The sequence below is a fragment of the Mobula hypostoma genome, chromosome 5, assembly GCF_963921235.1.
Source record: "Mobula hypostoma chromosome 5, sMobHyp1.1, whole genome shotgun sequence".
In the NCBI taxonomy this organism is placed as follows: domain Eukaryota; kingdom Metazoa; phylum Chordata; class Chondrichthyes; order Myliobatiformes; family Myliobatidae; genus Mobula; species Mobula hypostoma.
The window spans coordinates 21,993,847-22,006,453 of record NC_086101.1 but is presented as its reverse complement, the minus strand read 5'-3'; the positions used below and the strand labels follow the sequence as shown (position 1 = coordinate 22,006,453).

The 12,607-nt window shown below is 45.0% G+C and overlaps 1 protein-coding gene across 2 annotated transcripts in view; it reads right to left on the bottom strand.

Annotated features, from left to right (window-relative positions):
* Positions 1 to 12,607, bottom strand: part of LOC134346151 (uncharacterized) — an 85,209-nt gene that overhangs the window by 37,751 nt on the left and 34,851 nt on the right. The window contains exon 6 of one of the 2 annotated variants that reach the window (XM_063047456.1): positions 145 to 270. The exons of the other annotated variant lie outside the window; for it this stretch is intronic. Coding sequence (XP_062903526.1) covers positions 145 to 270 — 126 coding nt within the window. The remainder of the gene's footprint in view (positions 1 to 144; positions 271 to 12,607) is intronic. 2 annotated transcript variants of the gene reach the window in all.

Sequence of the window (12,607 nt, the reverse complement as noted above, 5' to 3'; positions counted from 1 at the left end):
AGGGGCAAGAAGTTAACAGAGTTTAGTGAAATTGTTGTTTAAGCCACCATGTTGGAGGCGACCCAGACAGAATATGAGGCATTGTTCTTTCAACCTGAGAGTGGCTTCTTTTTTAAAAATATGATAACTCTTTTTTGAACTTACATTTGGTTGAGAACATTTTATTGATCCAGTTCGTGTGATATTCCTTCATACTACACATCGCCAATATAACCAGTATTAGCAGAAGGCACAAAATCACCATCAAGGTCACTGGGACGTCAGAATATCCTAATAAAAGAACAAGATGAAGCTACTTTATACATGAAATTTAAAACTACAGAGAACACTAAGCACTACATTAAAGAATGATCAAAGAAAGCAGAAGCTGAAAACCTGAAATAAAAGCAGAATGCTGGAATAAGTGTCGGTCAGGCGGTATCTGCGGAAAGAGAAATAATTCACATTGCTGTTCGAAGATCCTTTATCGGAACTGAGAAAGAGGAAATAAGTTAGTGAAATTTGCAGAGAAGGTAGGGGAGGCCAACCAGTAGAACGAAACGAATTTCTGTGATACGATGAAATATTGTAGCCATTAAGTGAGCTATTAAGTTCACAGGTAAGGGAGCTCACATACGAGTATGATGATAAATCTGATTCTGATATGAGTCTCTGTTGTGGACTGAGAGTGGGAAGGGTTCAGGAGAGGAGAATCATGGTTGGGAAAAGGTAAAGGGAGAGGGGAGAGGAGAGCGAGCAGGAAACAGAAGGGTCCTGCCGAAGGGTTTCCGCCCGAAACGTCGACTGTACTTTTTCCCATAGTTGCTGCCTGGGCTGCTGAGTTCCTCCAGCATTTTGTGGGTGTTGCTCAGATTTCCAGCATCTGCAGATTTTCTCTTGTTTGTGACATTATGTAATGATCGATAAACCAATGGTTTGGAATCAAATGGCCTTGCCTAGTGTGTCTGCACCCACACTCTGGCCCCTGGCACTGCTGTCCCAAAACCCTCTCACACTGCTCCATCTTTGCCATTCCCAACATCCTTTGCTCCCATCAGATTTCAAACTTGCTCTCTGCTCTACCTTACAAATACAGTATTATTCAAAAGTCTTAGGCAACCCAGCTCGATAATATTATATGCTAAAACAGCAGTAAGGTCAACGAGAGAAGAAACCAAAGGAACTGTAAGTAAAGTTACACTCAATACCCACTTTATTCACTACCTCCTGTACCTAATAAAGTGGTCACTGAGTGTATCTGAAATTGAGCAGTGAACATGATGTCCAGTAGGTGCTTTGTGCCCAGTTAAAAGCTGAAGTGATGTTAAAGGAGCTGGTTGGACCTTGTAACAGTGCAAGGAGCCAAAGACAAAGACAAAGTGGGACAGTAAATTATATTAGAAGGCAATCAGACACTCAGGTTCACTTCTGAGGACTGGGCGTGGGTGCTTCACAAAGTGATCCAACAGGTTATGCCTGACCTCTCCGATATAGAGAGGAGACAGTGATCTACCTGCCCTTCTTCCTGTCTGCTGAACTGAATTTGATCTTCGGAAGTGTGGCCTTCTCCAAACTCAGAAACCACTTGGGTGATCAATTTGTGAAGCGGCTGGGCACAGTCTGCAGCGGGGATCACCAGTTTCCTGTTACCATTGGTACACCTAACCAGGGGGAATGAGAATTACGAAGGAGAATTTCATTGAAACTGATCAAATATTGAGAGGCCCAGACAGAGTGGATAGAGAAAGGATGTTCTCTATGGTGGCAGAGCTGAGGATCAGAGGGACAGACTCAGAGTAGAAGGATGTCCCATTAGAACAGAGATGAAGGGTAAATTTCTTCAGCCAAATGATGATCAATCTGTGGAATTTATTGCCCTAGACAGCTGTGGAGGTCAAGGCATTGGGTATATGTAAAGTAGAGGTTGATAGGTTCTTGATTAGTAAGGGCAAGGGTTTGGCAAGAGGACAGGTTAATAAATCAGCCATGATGGAATGGTGGGACGGTCTTGATGGGGTGTTGGCCTAATGCTGCTCCTTTGTCTTATAATGGGAATACTTTTTAAAGATTTGATATTGAATTGTCATTTGTAATTTCCTGAGAAGGAATGATGATTATTTTGTTTCCTGAACTGCACGTTGACAGTAGAGATACAACTCATTTGACCCATGGGACGTGTAGCAGTTCCATGTTGAATTGCTTCACCCTGCTGATTCTCCACAGACCCCCTAATATTCCCTGAGAATGTACCGTGGTCTTAGTGCTCCAGCCAAGGTTATGGTTCAATAATCTTGGTATCAAGGAGATTCTTCCCAACCCATCTGCTTACCACCTCAGTGACATTAAATTTCTCAGCACTATCAAGTGTTACGAGAATACACCTAAAATTAAGATGTTTGCTGGCCTGGGCTAGCATCAGTGGCATCAGCAGTTGGTCTGCCACCTGCCCTCAGGGGAAGGAGAGATAAGGAACAATGGAGCAGCGTCTGGGGATGTGTAATGAGGGGATGTGGGAGGAAGAGCTGTCTGGAGCGGCTCCCCCCTTTGAACCCTGAACTGTTTGAAGTGATGGACAGGCGATACCCCAGCAGGGGGATAAAAAGGGACAGGTTCGCTAAGACGACACACACGCCACCCGAGGTAACGAGACCCTGGAAGCGGTGCGCTTCTCACGAGTGGGTGAGAAGTACCGGACAACGACAAGGGTGGAAAGGTACGATCAGCGGGAACCCGGTGTGTGTCCGCCCTTGCCTGGGTGCCGGGTTCACTGCAGAGGATCGACCGCATCTGGAGGAGGGGTCACAGTCGGTGACCTCAGGTGACATCACCAAGGACCTGCCCAAAAGCTGTCTGTGAGCCATCCCACTGGTCTGTGAGCCATCTTGCTGGTCTGTGAGTGAAGCCGTTCTGAATGATGAGTTGTTCCTATTCTATCTCTCTCTTCCCCCACGTTGTCCACCGCCATGGCAACGATTACTGCGAACTGAACTACTAAACTGGACTGAACTTTGAGTCATTTTGAAATTGGTCATTTACCCCTAGACAACGATAGAGCTTGATTGATGCTGTTATCTTAATTCTGTGCACATGTGTGTTTATCATCACTGAACTGTTGCATTTATTATCCTTTCGATTACTGTGTTGCTTGTTTCTGTAATAAAACTTTCTTAGTTCTAGTACTCCAGACTCCAACTGAGTGATCCATTTCTGCTGGTTTGGCAACCCAGTTACGGGGTACGTAACATAAGTGGGGTTCTCGTCCGCGATTTTGAACGCTAAATTTGGGACGGAGTAAATTGATTGGGTTAAAATTCCCGAAAGAAAGAAAAGACAAACAGCAGAAATGGAGGTTGAGGAATTTATAAAGGCGCCGACCTTGGAGGCATTAGAGGATGCCAGGAAATCGGAATTGATAGCTGTGGCAAAACGGGTGAATCTTGCTAAGGTGAAGTCGACAATGAGGAGAGAGGAGATACACAGAGCTATTGTAGAGCACTATGTATCTAAAGGTGTGTTTCCCCAAGGTGAGCTGGGGGAGGTGTCTATTGAAAAACCTGCTGGAGACGCGGTACAGGTACAGCTTGAAAAACTGAGACTCGAGCACGAGTTCCGGGTACGGCAGTTAGAACACGAAGAGAAGCAGTTAGAAAGGCAGGAGAGGGAGTTAGAAAGGCGGGAGAAAGAGAGAGAGTTAGAAAGGCAGGAGAAAGAGAGAGAGTTAGAAAGGCAGCAGAAAGAGAGAGAGTTAGAAAGGCGGGAGAGAGAGAAAGAGTTAGAAAGGCGGGAGAGAGAGAAAGAGGTAGAAAGGCAAGAGAGAGAAAGACAGTTGGAGAGAGAGGAGAAACAGAGGGAAAGGGAATTTGAGCTGGAGAAGTTAAAGATAAGGGCCGAGCAGGGGCTCGTGCCGAACCAAGGTGGAGGGTTCCGGGCGACCCAGGAGGTTAGGCTGGTTCCCCCATTTGACGATACCGATGTGGATCGGTACTTCCTCCACTTCGAAAAAGTGGCTATAAGTCAGGACTGGCCGAGGGATAAGTGGGTTGTTTTACTTCAGTAGTACTGAAAGGGAAGGCCCAACAAGCTTACTCCGCTTTATCCGCGGAAGATGCCCAGAAGTATGAGGTGGTGAAGGAGGCCATCCTCAGGATTTATGAGTTGGTCCCGGAGGCATATCGGCAGAGGTTCCGGAATGCGAGGAAGCGGTGGGACCGCACGTATTTGGAGTTTGCTCGCGAGATGCAAACATATTGTGAGCGTTGGTGCGCCTCGAAAGGGGTAGAGGGGGATTATGACAGACTGCTGCAGCTGATTCTGATTGAGCAGTTTAAAGGTTGTGTCCCTGAGGGTATGAGACCCTACCTCGATGAGAAAGAGGCAGCCACGTTAGCCGCAACTGCTAAGTTAGCGGATGAGTATGCGTTGACGCATAAAATGAAGTTTGCCCCGAGTAAAGGCTACCAGAAGGGTAGTCAGGACGGCGGGGAGAGTCCACCGGAAAAGTCAGAAAGTAAGCCGGGGACTAGTGAAAAGGATAAGGTAGACCGGGAGCAGTCTGGTAGGAAGTCTCCTGGGGTCGTCTGTTATAATTGTGGGAAAGTCGGACACTTTGCGTCCAGGTGCTTTGCCCCAAGGAAGGAGACGGGGAAAGGAAAAGCGGAAATTTTGAATGGCTGTATTGAGCTGTTAAGCGAACCGCTAGGGAAGGACAGGTCTGAAAAAGTCCAGGAAGGGCGCGAGAGGTTTATCTCGGCCGGACTGGTGTCAGTGAAGGAGAGGTTAAAACCAGTTCCAGTGCGGATCTGGAGAGACACGGGAGCGTGTCAGTCACTAATACTGAAGAGTGTATTAGAGTTTAGCTCAGAGACCCAGACTGGGGAGGTAGAGGTCAAAGGTGTTGGGGAAGGGACAGAGTCAGTCCCTTTGCACCAGATACACTTACAGAGCAACCTGGTCTCTGGACTAGTCACGATTGGGGTGAGGTCCGAATTACCGATGAAAGACGTGGAAGTCTTGCTCGGTAATGACATCGCCGGAGGAATCGTGTTCCCAGTCGTGAGATTGACGGGTCAGCCTGCCAGCATGGAGGCCCCGCCCGCGATGGTGAATTTGGCTGAAACATTTCTGCCAACCTTGTATGAGACAGGGTGTAGTGAGATAAGAGGTAGTGAGGGAGCTGGGACGGACGTAGCAGTAGCCAGGAAAGAATTTGTGCAGACGCAGGAGCGAGACGAGGGGCTGATGGTTTTTGCCGAGACCGCTCTCTCTGACACAGCCTTGACAAGCTATTGTGCGGATGAGGAAGTGCTAAGGAAGAAAGGGAAATCAAGTACAGCATCCGCAGATGAGGAGTGGGGGGTGGTGCAAAAGAGTTATGGGGATGAGGTTTTTAACATGGCCCACGAGGTACCCCCGGTGGACATTTTGCGGTGCTGGAGGAAACAGTTGGTGGAATCATGAAAGAGAGTTACCGGCTGCCCAGGGGGAAAAATGTTATTGATCATGACCGACGCGAACTGAGACGGTCACCGGCTTTTGATATGCTAACAAACCTAGTCGGTGTTAGCGTGGAAATCAATGAAGCTAGGGGCCCCCTGCTAAGAGAAAAAAACCATTTTGAAAAGATTAGGATGGGATCGGTCAGATGGGAGAAGGCTATTGTTTTGGCCAGGTCTACTGATAAGGTCTCTCCCTTAATCCCCGAAGGAGTAATTAAACGACTCGCACCCATGTGTTTGATTGTCCCGAGGAAATGCAAAGAACTGGGACGTTGGGTGATTGTGGTTACAATAGGGCAGCCAAGCAAACAACACCCATATTTTTCGAGTAATTCAGTGACTAAAGGGCTGATGAACACAGAAGTGTGTATTGGCAATTTAACACGGCTGTCTGAAGCCAGTTTGATAGTGAACCTTGAAAAAAATGAATTTGGCCACACGAGAGTCACTTACCTGGGAATTGTGGTGACACAGGGGCAGCTGGCAGAGATGCAAGCTACAGTGCAGGCTATCGCTGACCTCCCAACCCCGACAGACAAGAGGGCCCTCAGAAGGCTCTTGGAGATGGTGGCGTACTGCAGGAAGTTTTGCAATAACTCTGCGGTCAATACCCGTCCCCCTCCTACTAAGCCCTTGCGAGAGAAAATTGAGTCGGAATGGGACGACCCTTGTTGTTGTGGTCCGGGACAAAACCAAATGAGAGGTTACATTGGTCGCAATTCATCAGTGTTTTTGGCCACTATGAAGTTTGCTGAGTTGGAGCCTGGTCTAAGGGATTATTAATAACACGTGTAAAAGGAACAGAAAATGTGATGACTGTCTGTCAAGGTGTTGACAGCTTCAAATTCTCTGTATTAGCTAAATAACTGTTAAAGATGTATATTGTGTATGTATCAGATAATGTAGTCATGTTTGTAATTTTTACCTCCCGGTAAAAGTCCTTAAAGGGGGGAAGTGTTACGAGAATACACCTAAAATTAAGATGTTTGCTGGCCTGGGCTAGCATCAGTGGCATCAGCAGTTGGTCTGCCACCTGCCCTCAGGGGAAGGAGAGATAAGGAACAATGGAGCAGCGTCTGGGGATGTGTAATGAGGGGATGTGGGAGGAAGAGCTGTCTGGAGCGGCTCCCCCCTTTGAACCCTGAACTGTTTGAAGTGATGGACAGGCGATACCCCAGCAGGGGGATAAAAAGGGACAGGTTCGCTAAGACGACACACACGCCACCCGAGGTAACGAGACCCTGGAAGCGGTGCGCTTCTCACGAGTGGGTGAGAAGTACCGGACAACGACAAGGGTGGAAAGGTACGATCAGCGGGAACCCGGTGTGTGTCCGCCCTTGCCTGGGTGCCGGGTTCACTGCAGAGGATCGACCGCATCTGGAGGAGGGGTCACAGTCGGTGACCTCAGGTGACATCACCAAGGACCTGCCCAAAAGCTGTCTGTGAGCCATCCCGCTGGTCTGTGAGCCATCTTGCTGGTCTGTGAGTGAAGCCGTTCTGAATGATGAGTTGTTCCTATTCTATCTCTCTCTTCCCCCACGTTGTCCACCGCCATGGCAACGATTACTGCGAACTGAACTACTAAACTGGACTGAACTTTGAGTCATTTTGAAATTGGTCATTTACCCCTAGACAACGATAGAGCTTGATTGATGCTGTTATCTTAATTCTGTGCACATGTGTGTTTATCATCACTGAACTGTTGCATTTATTATCCTTTCGATTACTGTGTTGCTTGTTTCTGTAATAAAACTTTCTTAGTTCTAGTACTCCAGACTCCAACTGAGTGATCCATTTCTGCTGGTTTGGCAACCCAGTTACGGGGTACGTAACACAAGGAACCAGTGTACAAGTACCATTACGAAACGGGCATGGCAGTGTCCCTGTCCTGTACAAGACCAGAGGACCATAAGACATAGGGACAGAATTAGGTCCTTCAGCCCAACAAATCTGCTCCGCCATTCAATCATGGCTGATCCTTTATTCCTTACCTCAGCCCTTTTCCCTGGCTTTCTCCCTATAACCTTTGATGCCATGTCTAATCAAGAACCTATCACTCATCATCTTAAATGCACCAAACAACCTGGCCTCCACAACTGCCTGTGGTAACAAATTCCACAAATTCACCACCCTCAGACTTAAGAAATTTATCTGCATCTCTGTTTTGAATAGATGCCTCTCTATCCTAAGTCGGTGCCCTTTTGTCCTAGACTCCCCTACCATGGGAAATATCCTTTCCACATCTACTCTGTATAGGCCTTTCAACATTAGAAAGGTTTCAATGAGATCCCCCTTCATCCTTCTGATTTCCAGCGAGTACAGACCCAGAGCCATCAAATATACCTCATATGATAACCTTTTCATTCTTGGAATCATCTTTGTGAACCTCTTCCGAACCCTCTCGAATACCAGCACATCTTTTCTAAGATGAGGAGCCCAAAACTGTTCACAATACTCAAGGTGAGGCCTCACCAATGCCTTATAAAGCCTCAGCATCACATCCCTGCTGTTATATTCCACATCTTGAAATGAATTCTAACATTGCATTTGTCTTCCTCAGCACCGACTCAACCTGCAAGTTAAACTTTTGGGTTTTCTTAGAACCTTACCTTTTAGAAGTTTGCTCAGATTCAGTATGTCATCTAAAACTTTGACAGGCTTCCATAGATGCACAGTGGAGAGTATAATGACTGGTTCCATCATGGTCTGGTATGGAAATTCCAATTCTCTTTTGTGGAAAAGCCCACAAAAAATTGTAGAGTTCAGTCTGTCACAACCTCCCCACCACTGAGAATATCTACATGGAGCAGTGTCAAAGAAAAGAAGCATCTATCTATCATCAAGTATCCCCACCATTCAGGCCATGCTCCTTTCATACTGCTCTCATCAGGAAGGAGGTAACAGAACCTCAGGACCTGCATCCCCAGGTTCAGGAACAGTTATTACCCCTCAACCATCAGGCTCGTGAACCAGGGTGGATAACTTCACTCACATCCAACTGAACTGATACTAGAAACTATGGATTCACTTTCAAGGACTTTCAAAGAGCTTGAGGATGTTTGGTATGTCACCAAAAGCACTTACAAGTTTCTACAGATATACCATGGAGAACATTCTACATTCTAACTGGTATGGTGGGGTGGGGTGGGGTGGCGGTGGAATCTACTGCACAGGATCAAAGCAAGCTGCAGGGAGTTATAAACTTAGTCAGCTCCATCATGGGCACTAACCTCCGTAGTATCGAGGACATCTTCAAGTAGCTTTGCCTCAAAATGGTGGCGTCTATCATTAAGGAGCCCACCACCCAGGTAATGCCTTGTTCTCATTGCTACCATCAGGAGGGAAGTACAGAAGCACGAAGGCACATGCTCAGTAATTCAGCAACAGTTTCTTCCTCTCTACCATCCAATTTCTGAATGGACATTGAACCCATGAACACTACCTCACTACTTTTTTTATTTCTATTTTTGCACTACTTTTAATTTAACTATTTTATTTATTGGGCAGGATGAGAACCCATTTCTTCCCCTGGGCCATGATATACTAAATTCCAGGCCACATTGTATTCAAAGTGTCACTGGTTAATCTCACAAGATCACAAGACAAAGGAGCAGAAGTAGGCCATTCGGCCCATCGACTCTGCTCCGCAGCTCCCCCATGAGCTAAACTATTCACCCATCTAGTTCCAATTTCCGGCTTTTTCCCCATATCCCTTGATACCCTGACTAATTAGATACCTGTCAATCTCCTCCTTAAACACCCTCAATGATAAAGCCTCCACAGCTGTATGTGGCAACAAATTCCACAAATCCACGACGCTCTGGCTAAAAAAATTTCTCCTCATCTCTGTTTTAACTGGGTACCCTCTAATTCTAAGACAATGGCCTCTTGTCCTGGACTCACCCACCAAGGGTAACAACCTTTCCACATCTACTCTGTCCAACCCTTTCAACATTCGAAATGTTTCTATGAGATCCCCTCTCATTCTTCTATACTCTAATGAATACAGTCCAAGAGCCAACAAATGCTCATCATATGTTAGCCCCTGCATTCCAGGAATCATCTTCGTAAATCTTCTCTGAACTCTCTCCTACATCAGTATATCCTTTCTAAGATAGGGGGCCCAAAACTGCACACAGTATTCCAAATGAGGTCTCACTAATGCCCCATAGAGCCTCATCAACACCTCCTTACTCTTATATACTATTCCTCTTGAAATGAATGCCAACATAGCATTCGCTTTTCTTACCGCCAATCCAACTTGGTGGTTAACCTTTAGGGTATCCTGCACGAGGACCCCCAAGTCCCTCTGCACTTCCGATTTTTGAATTTTCTCCCCATCTAAATAATAATCTGCCCGATTATTTCTTCCTCCAAAATGTACAACCGTACATTTGTCAGCGTTGTATCTCATCTACCATTTCTTTGCCCACTCTCCTAAACTGACTAAGTCTTTCTGCAATCTTTCCGTTTCTTCAACATTTCCTGCTCCTCCACCTATCTTGGTGTCATCCGCAAACTTGGCCACAAAACCATTTAATCCATAATCCAAATCATCGATATGCATCGTAAAAAGAAGCGGCCCCAACACCAACCCCTGCGGAACACCACTAGTAACCGGCAACCAGTCAGAATAGGATCCCTTTATTCCCACCGTTTGCTTTCTGCCTATCAGCCAATGCTCCACCCATTCCAATATCTTTCCTATATTTCCATGGGATCTCATCTTATTAAGCAGCCTCATATGCGGCACCTTATCAAAGGCCTTTTGAAAATCCAAATACACAACATCCACAGCCTCTCCCTTGTCAATCTTATTCGAGATTACCTCAAAAAATTCCAATAAGTTGGTGAGGCAGGATCTTCTCTTCATGAAACCATGCTGGCTTCGGCCTATCTTGTCATGCACCTCGAGGTATTTCATAACCTCGTCCTTGAGGATTGACTCCAATATCTTTCCAACTACCGATGTCAGACTAATAGGTCTGTAATTTTCTTTTTGCTGCCTCCTTCCTTTCTTAAATAGCGGAACTACAGTTGCGACCTTCCAGTCCTCCGGAACCATGCCAGAGTCTATTGATTCCTGGAAGATCATTTCCAATGCTTCCACAATCTCCAAAGCCACCTCCTTCAGAACCCTTGGGTGCACCGCATCCAGACTGGGAGACTTATCTATTCTTAGTCCACTTAGGTTTCCAAGCACTTTCTCTCTAGTAATCTTGACTGTACCTAATTCTATTCTATTCTATTCTAATTCTCCCAGTAGAGGTTGATTGTAGGGGATTCATAGCCCGTTCTTTAGTTAGAGCCTTCAGCATTTTGGGCATCGAGGGAGAGAGGAAGAGGAGAGCCATCCGCAGTACCACCGATGCGGCAGAGAGGGCCTCAAGATGGCTGTGGCTCAAAAGAGGGGAGCCATGGAGTCATAAGTAGCTAGCTATCTGGACACAAGCTGGGGTCTGATCAGCCCCGGCTGGGTCACCTGGAGGAGGTTGTATGATGTTGAAAGACCCGAAACACCCGACGATTCCAGGAACATCACTGAAGATGTGTCCAGAAGCATCAATAGATGTATGTACACAGCTATTCCCTGATACCTCTGGCTATCAGGTATATTGCTCATGTCTTCCACTGTGAAGACTGATGCAAAATACTCATTCAATTCCTCCGCCATCTCTTTGTTATCCATTATAATTTCTCCAGCATCATTTTCAATCGGTCCTGTATCTACCCTTGCCACTCTTTTACTCTTCATATATTTAAAAAAAATTCTTAGTATCCTTTTTTATGTTAATCGCCAATTTCCTTTCATAATTCATCTTTTCTTTCCTAATGACTTTCTTAGTTTCCTTCTGTAAGTTTTTGAAAGTCTTCCAGTCCTTATTTTTCCCACTAATTTTTGCTTCTTTGTACGCCGTTTCTTTTGCTTTTATTTTTGCCTTAACTTCTCTCATTAGCCACATTTGTGCCATTTTTCCATTCATGATTTTCTTTATTCTTGGAATATATTTTTCCTGCATTTTCCTTATCTCATGTAGGAATTTCATCCAATTCTGCTTTGCCGTCCCTCCATTTAGTTTACTTTTCCAATTGACTTGGGCCAGTTCCTCTCTCATACCACTGTAATTTCCCCTGTTCCACTGAAATATCGATACACCTGATACCAGCTTCTCCTTTTCAAATTTGAAACTGAACTCAATCATATTATGATCACTACTTCCAAGGGGTTCCTTTACCTCCAGCTCCCTAATCACCTCAGCTTCGTTACACAGCACCCAATCCAAAACAGCCAGTCCCCTGGTGGGCTTCTGGGCAAGCTGCTCCAAAAAGCCATCCTGTAGGCATTCTACAAACTCCCTCTCCTGAGATCCATTACCTTCCCGACTTTCCCAATCCACTTTCATATTAAAATCCCTCATAATTATCTTGATATTTTCCTTCTGACACGCTTTTTCTATTCCAAACCTTACAATATTTAATATTAATGTACTTCAGCTTCTGGTTTATGTGTGATTTATCTGTAGATTTTATCCTCACCTTCACAAGTAATCAAGTGTTTTACACCCTGGCTCAAAGAAACATCTCTTTTTTATACATTATATGCATGTATGTTGTTAAATGACAATAAACTTCACTTAACTAATATATCATACACTCACACACTGTAATTTATAGGTATTTTCTAATATCATGTATTGCATTGATACTACTGCCACAAAGTTGACAAATTTCATGAAATATGCTGGTGATATTAAATCTGATTCTGATGTTTTCAGTATTATTAATTAATTAATTTGTTTATTTTTTTCATATTGGCCAGTTTGTCTTCATTTGCACATTGGTTGTTTGTCAGCCTTTGTGTGTATCATTGCTTTCATTAATTCTATTGCATTCGTTGTTCAGCTAATAATGCTTGCATGAAAATGAATCTCAGTAGCAAATACTGGTATATATGTATGTTGATAGTAAGTTTACTTCGAACTTTCAACTTGAAATTAATTCAGTGCTAGTTGTTTCCACACTCAAAAATACCTCTTCAGCAGGAAAGGAGTGAAAGGGACTGTATAAAGCCACATTGTTCTTTTATGGTTAACTATCGGTTATCACCAACTCTGTCAGCTGTAATTAAAGAA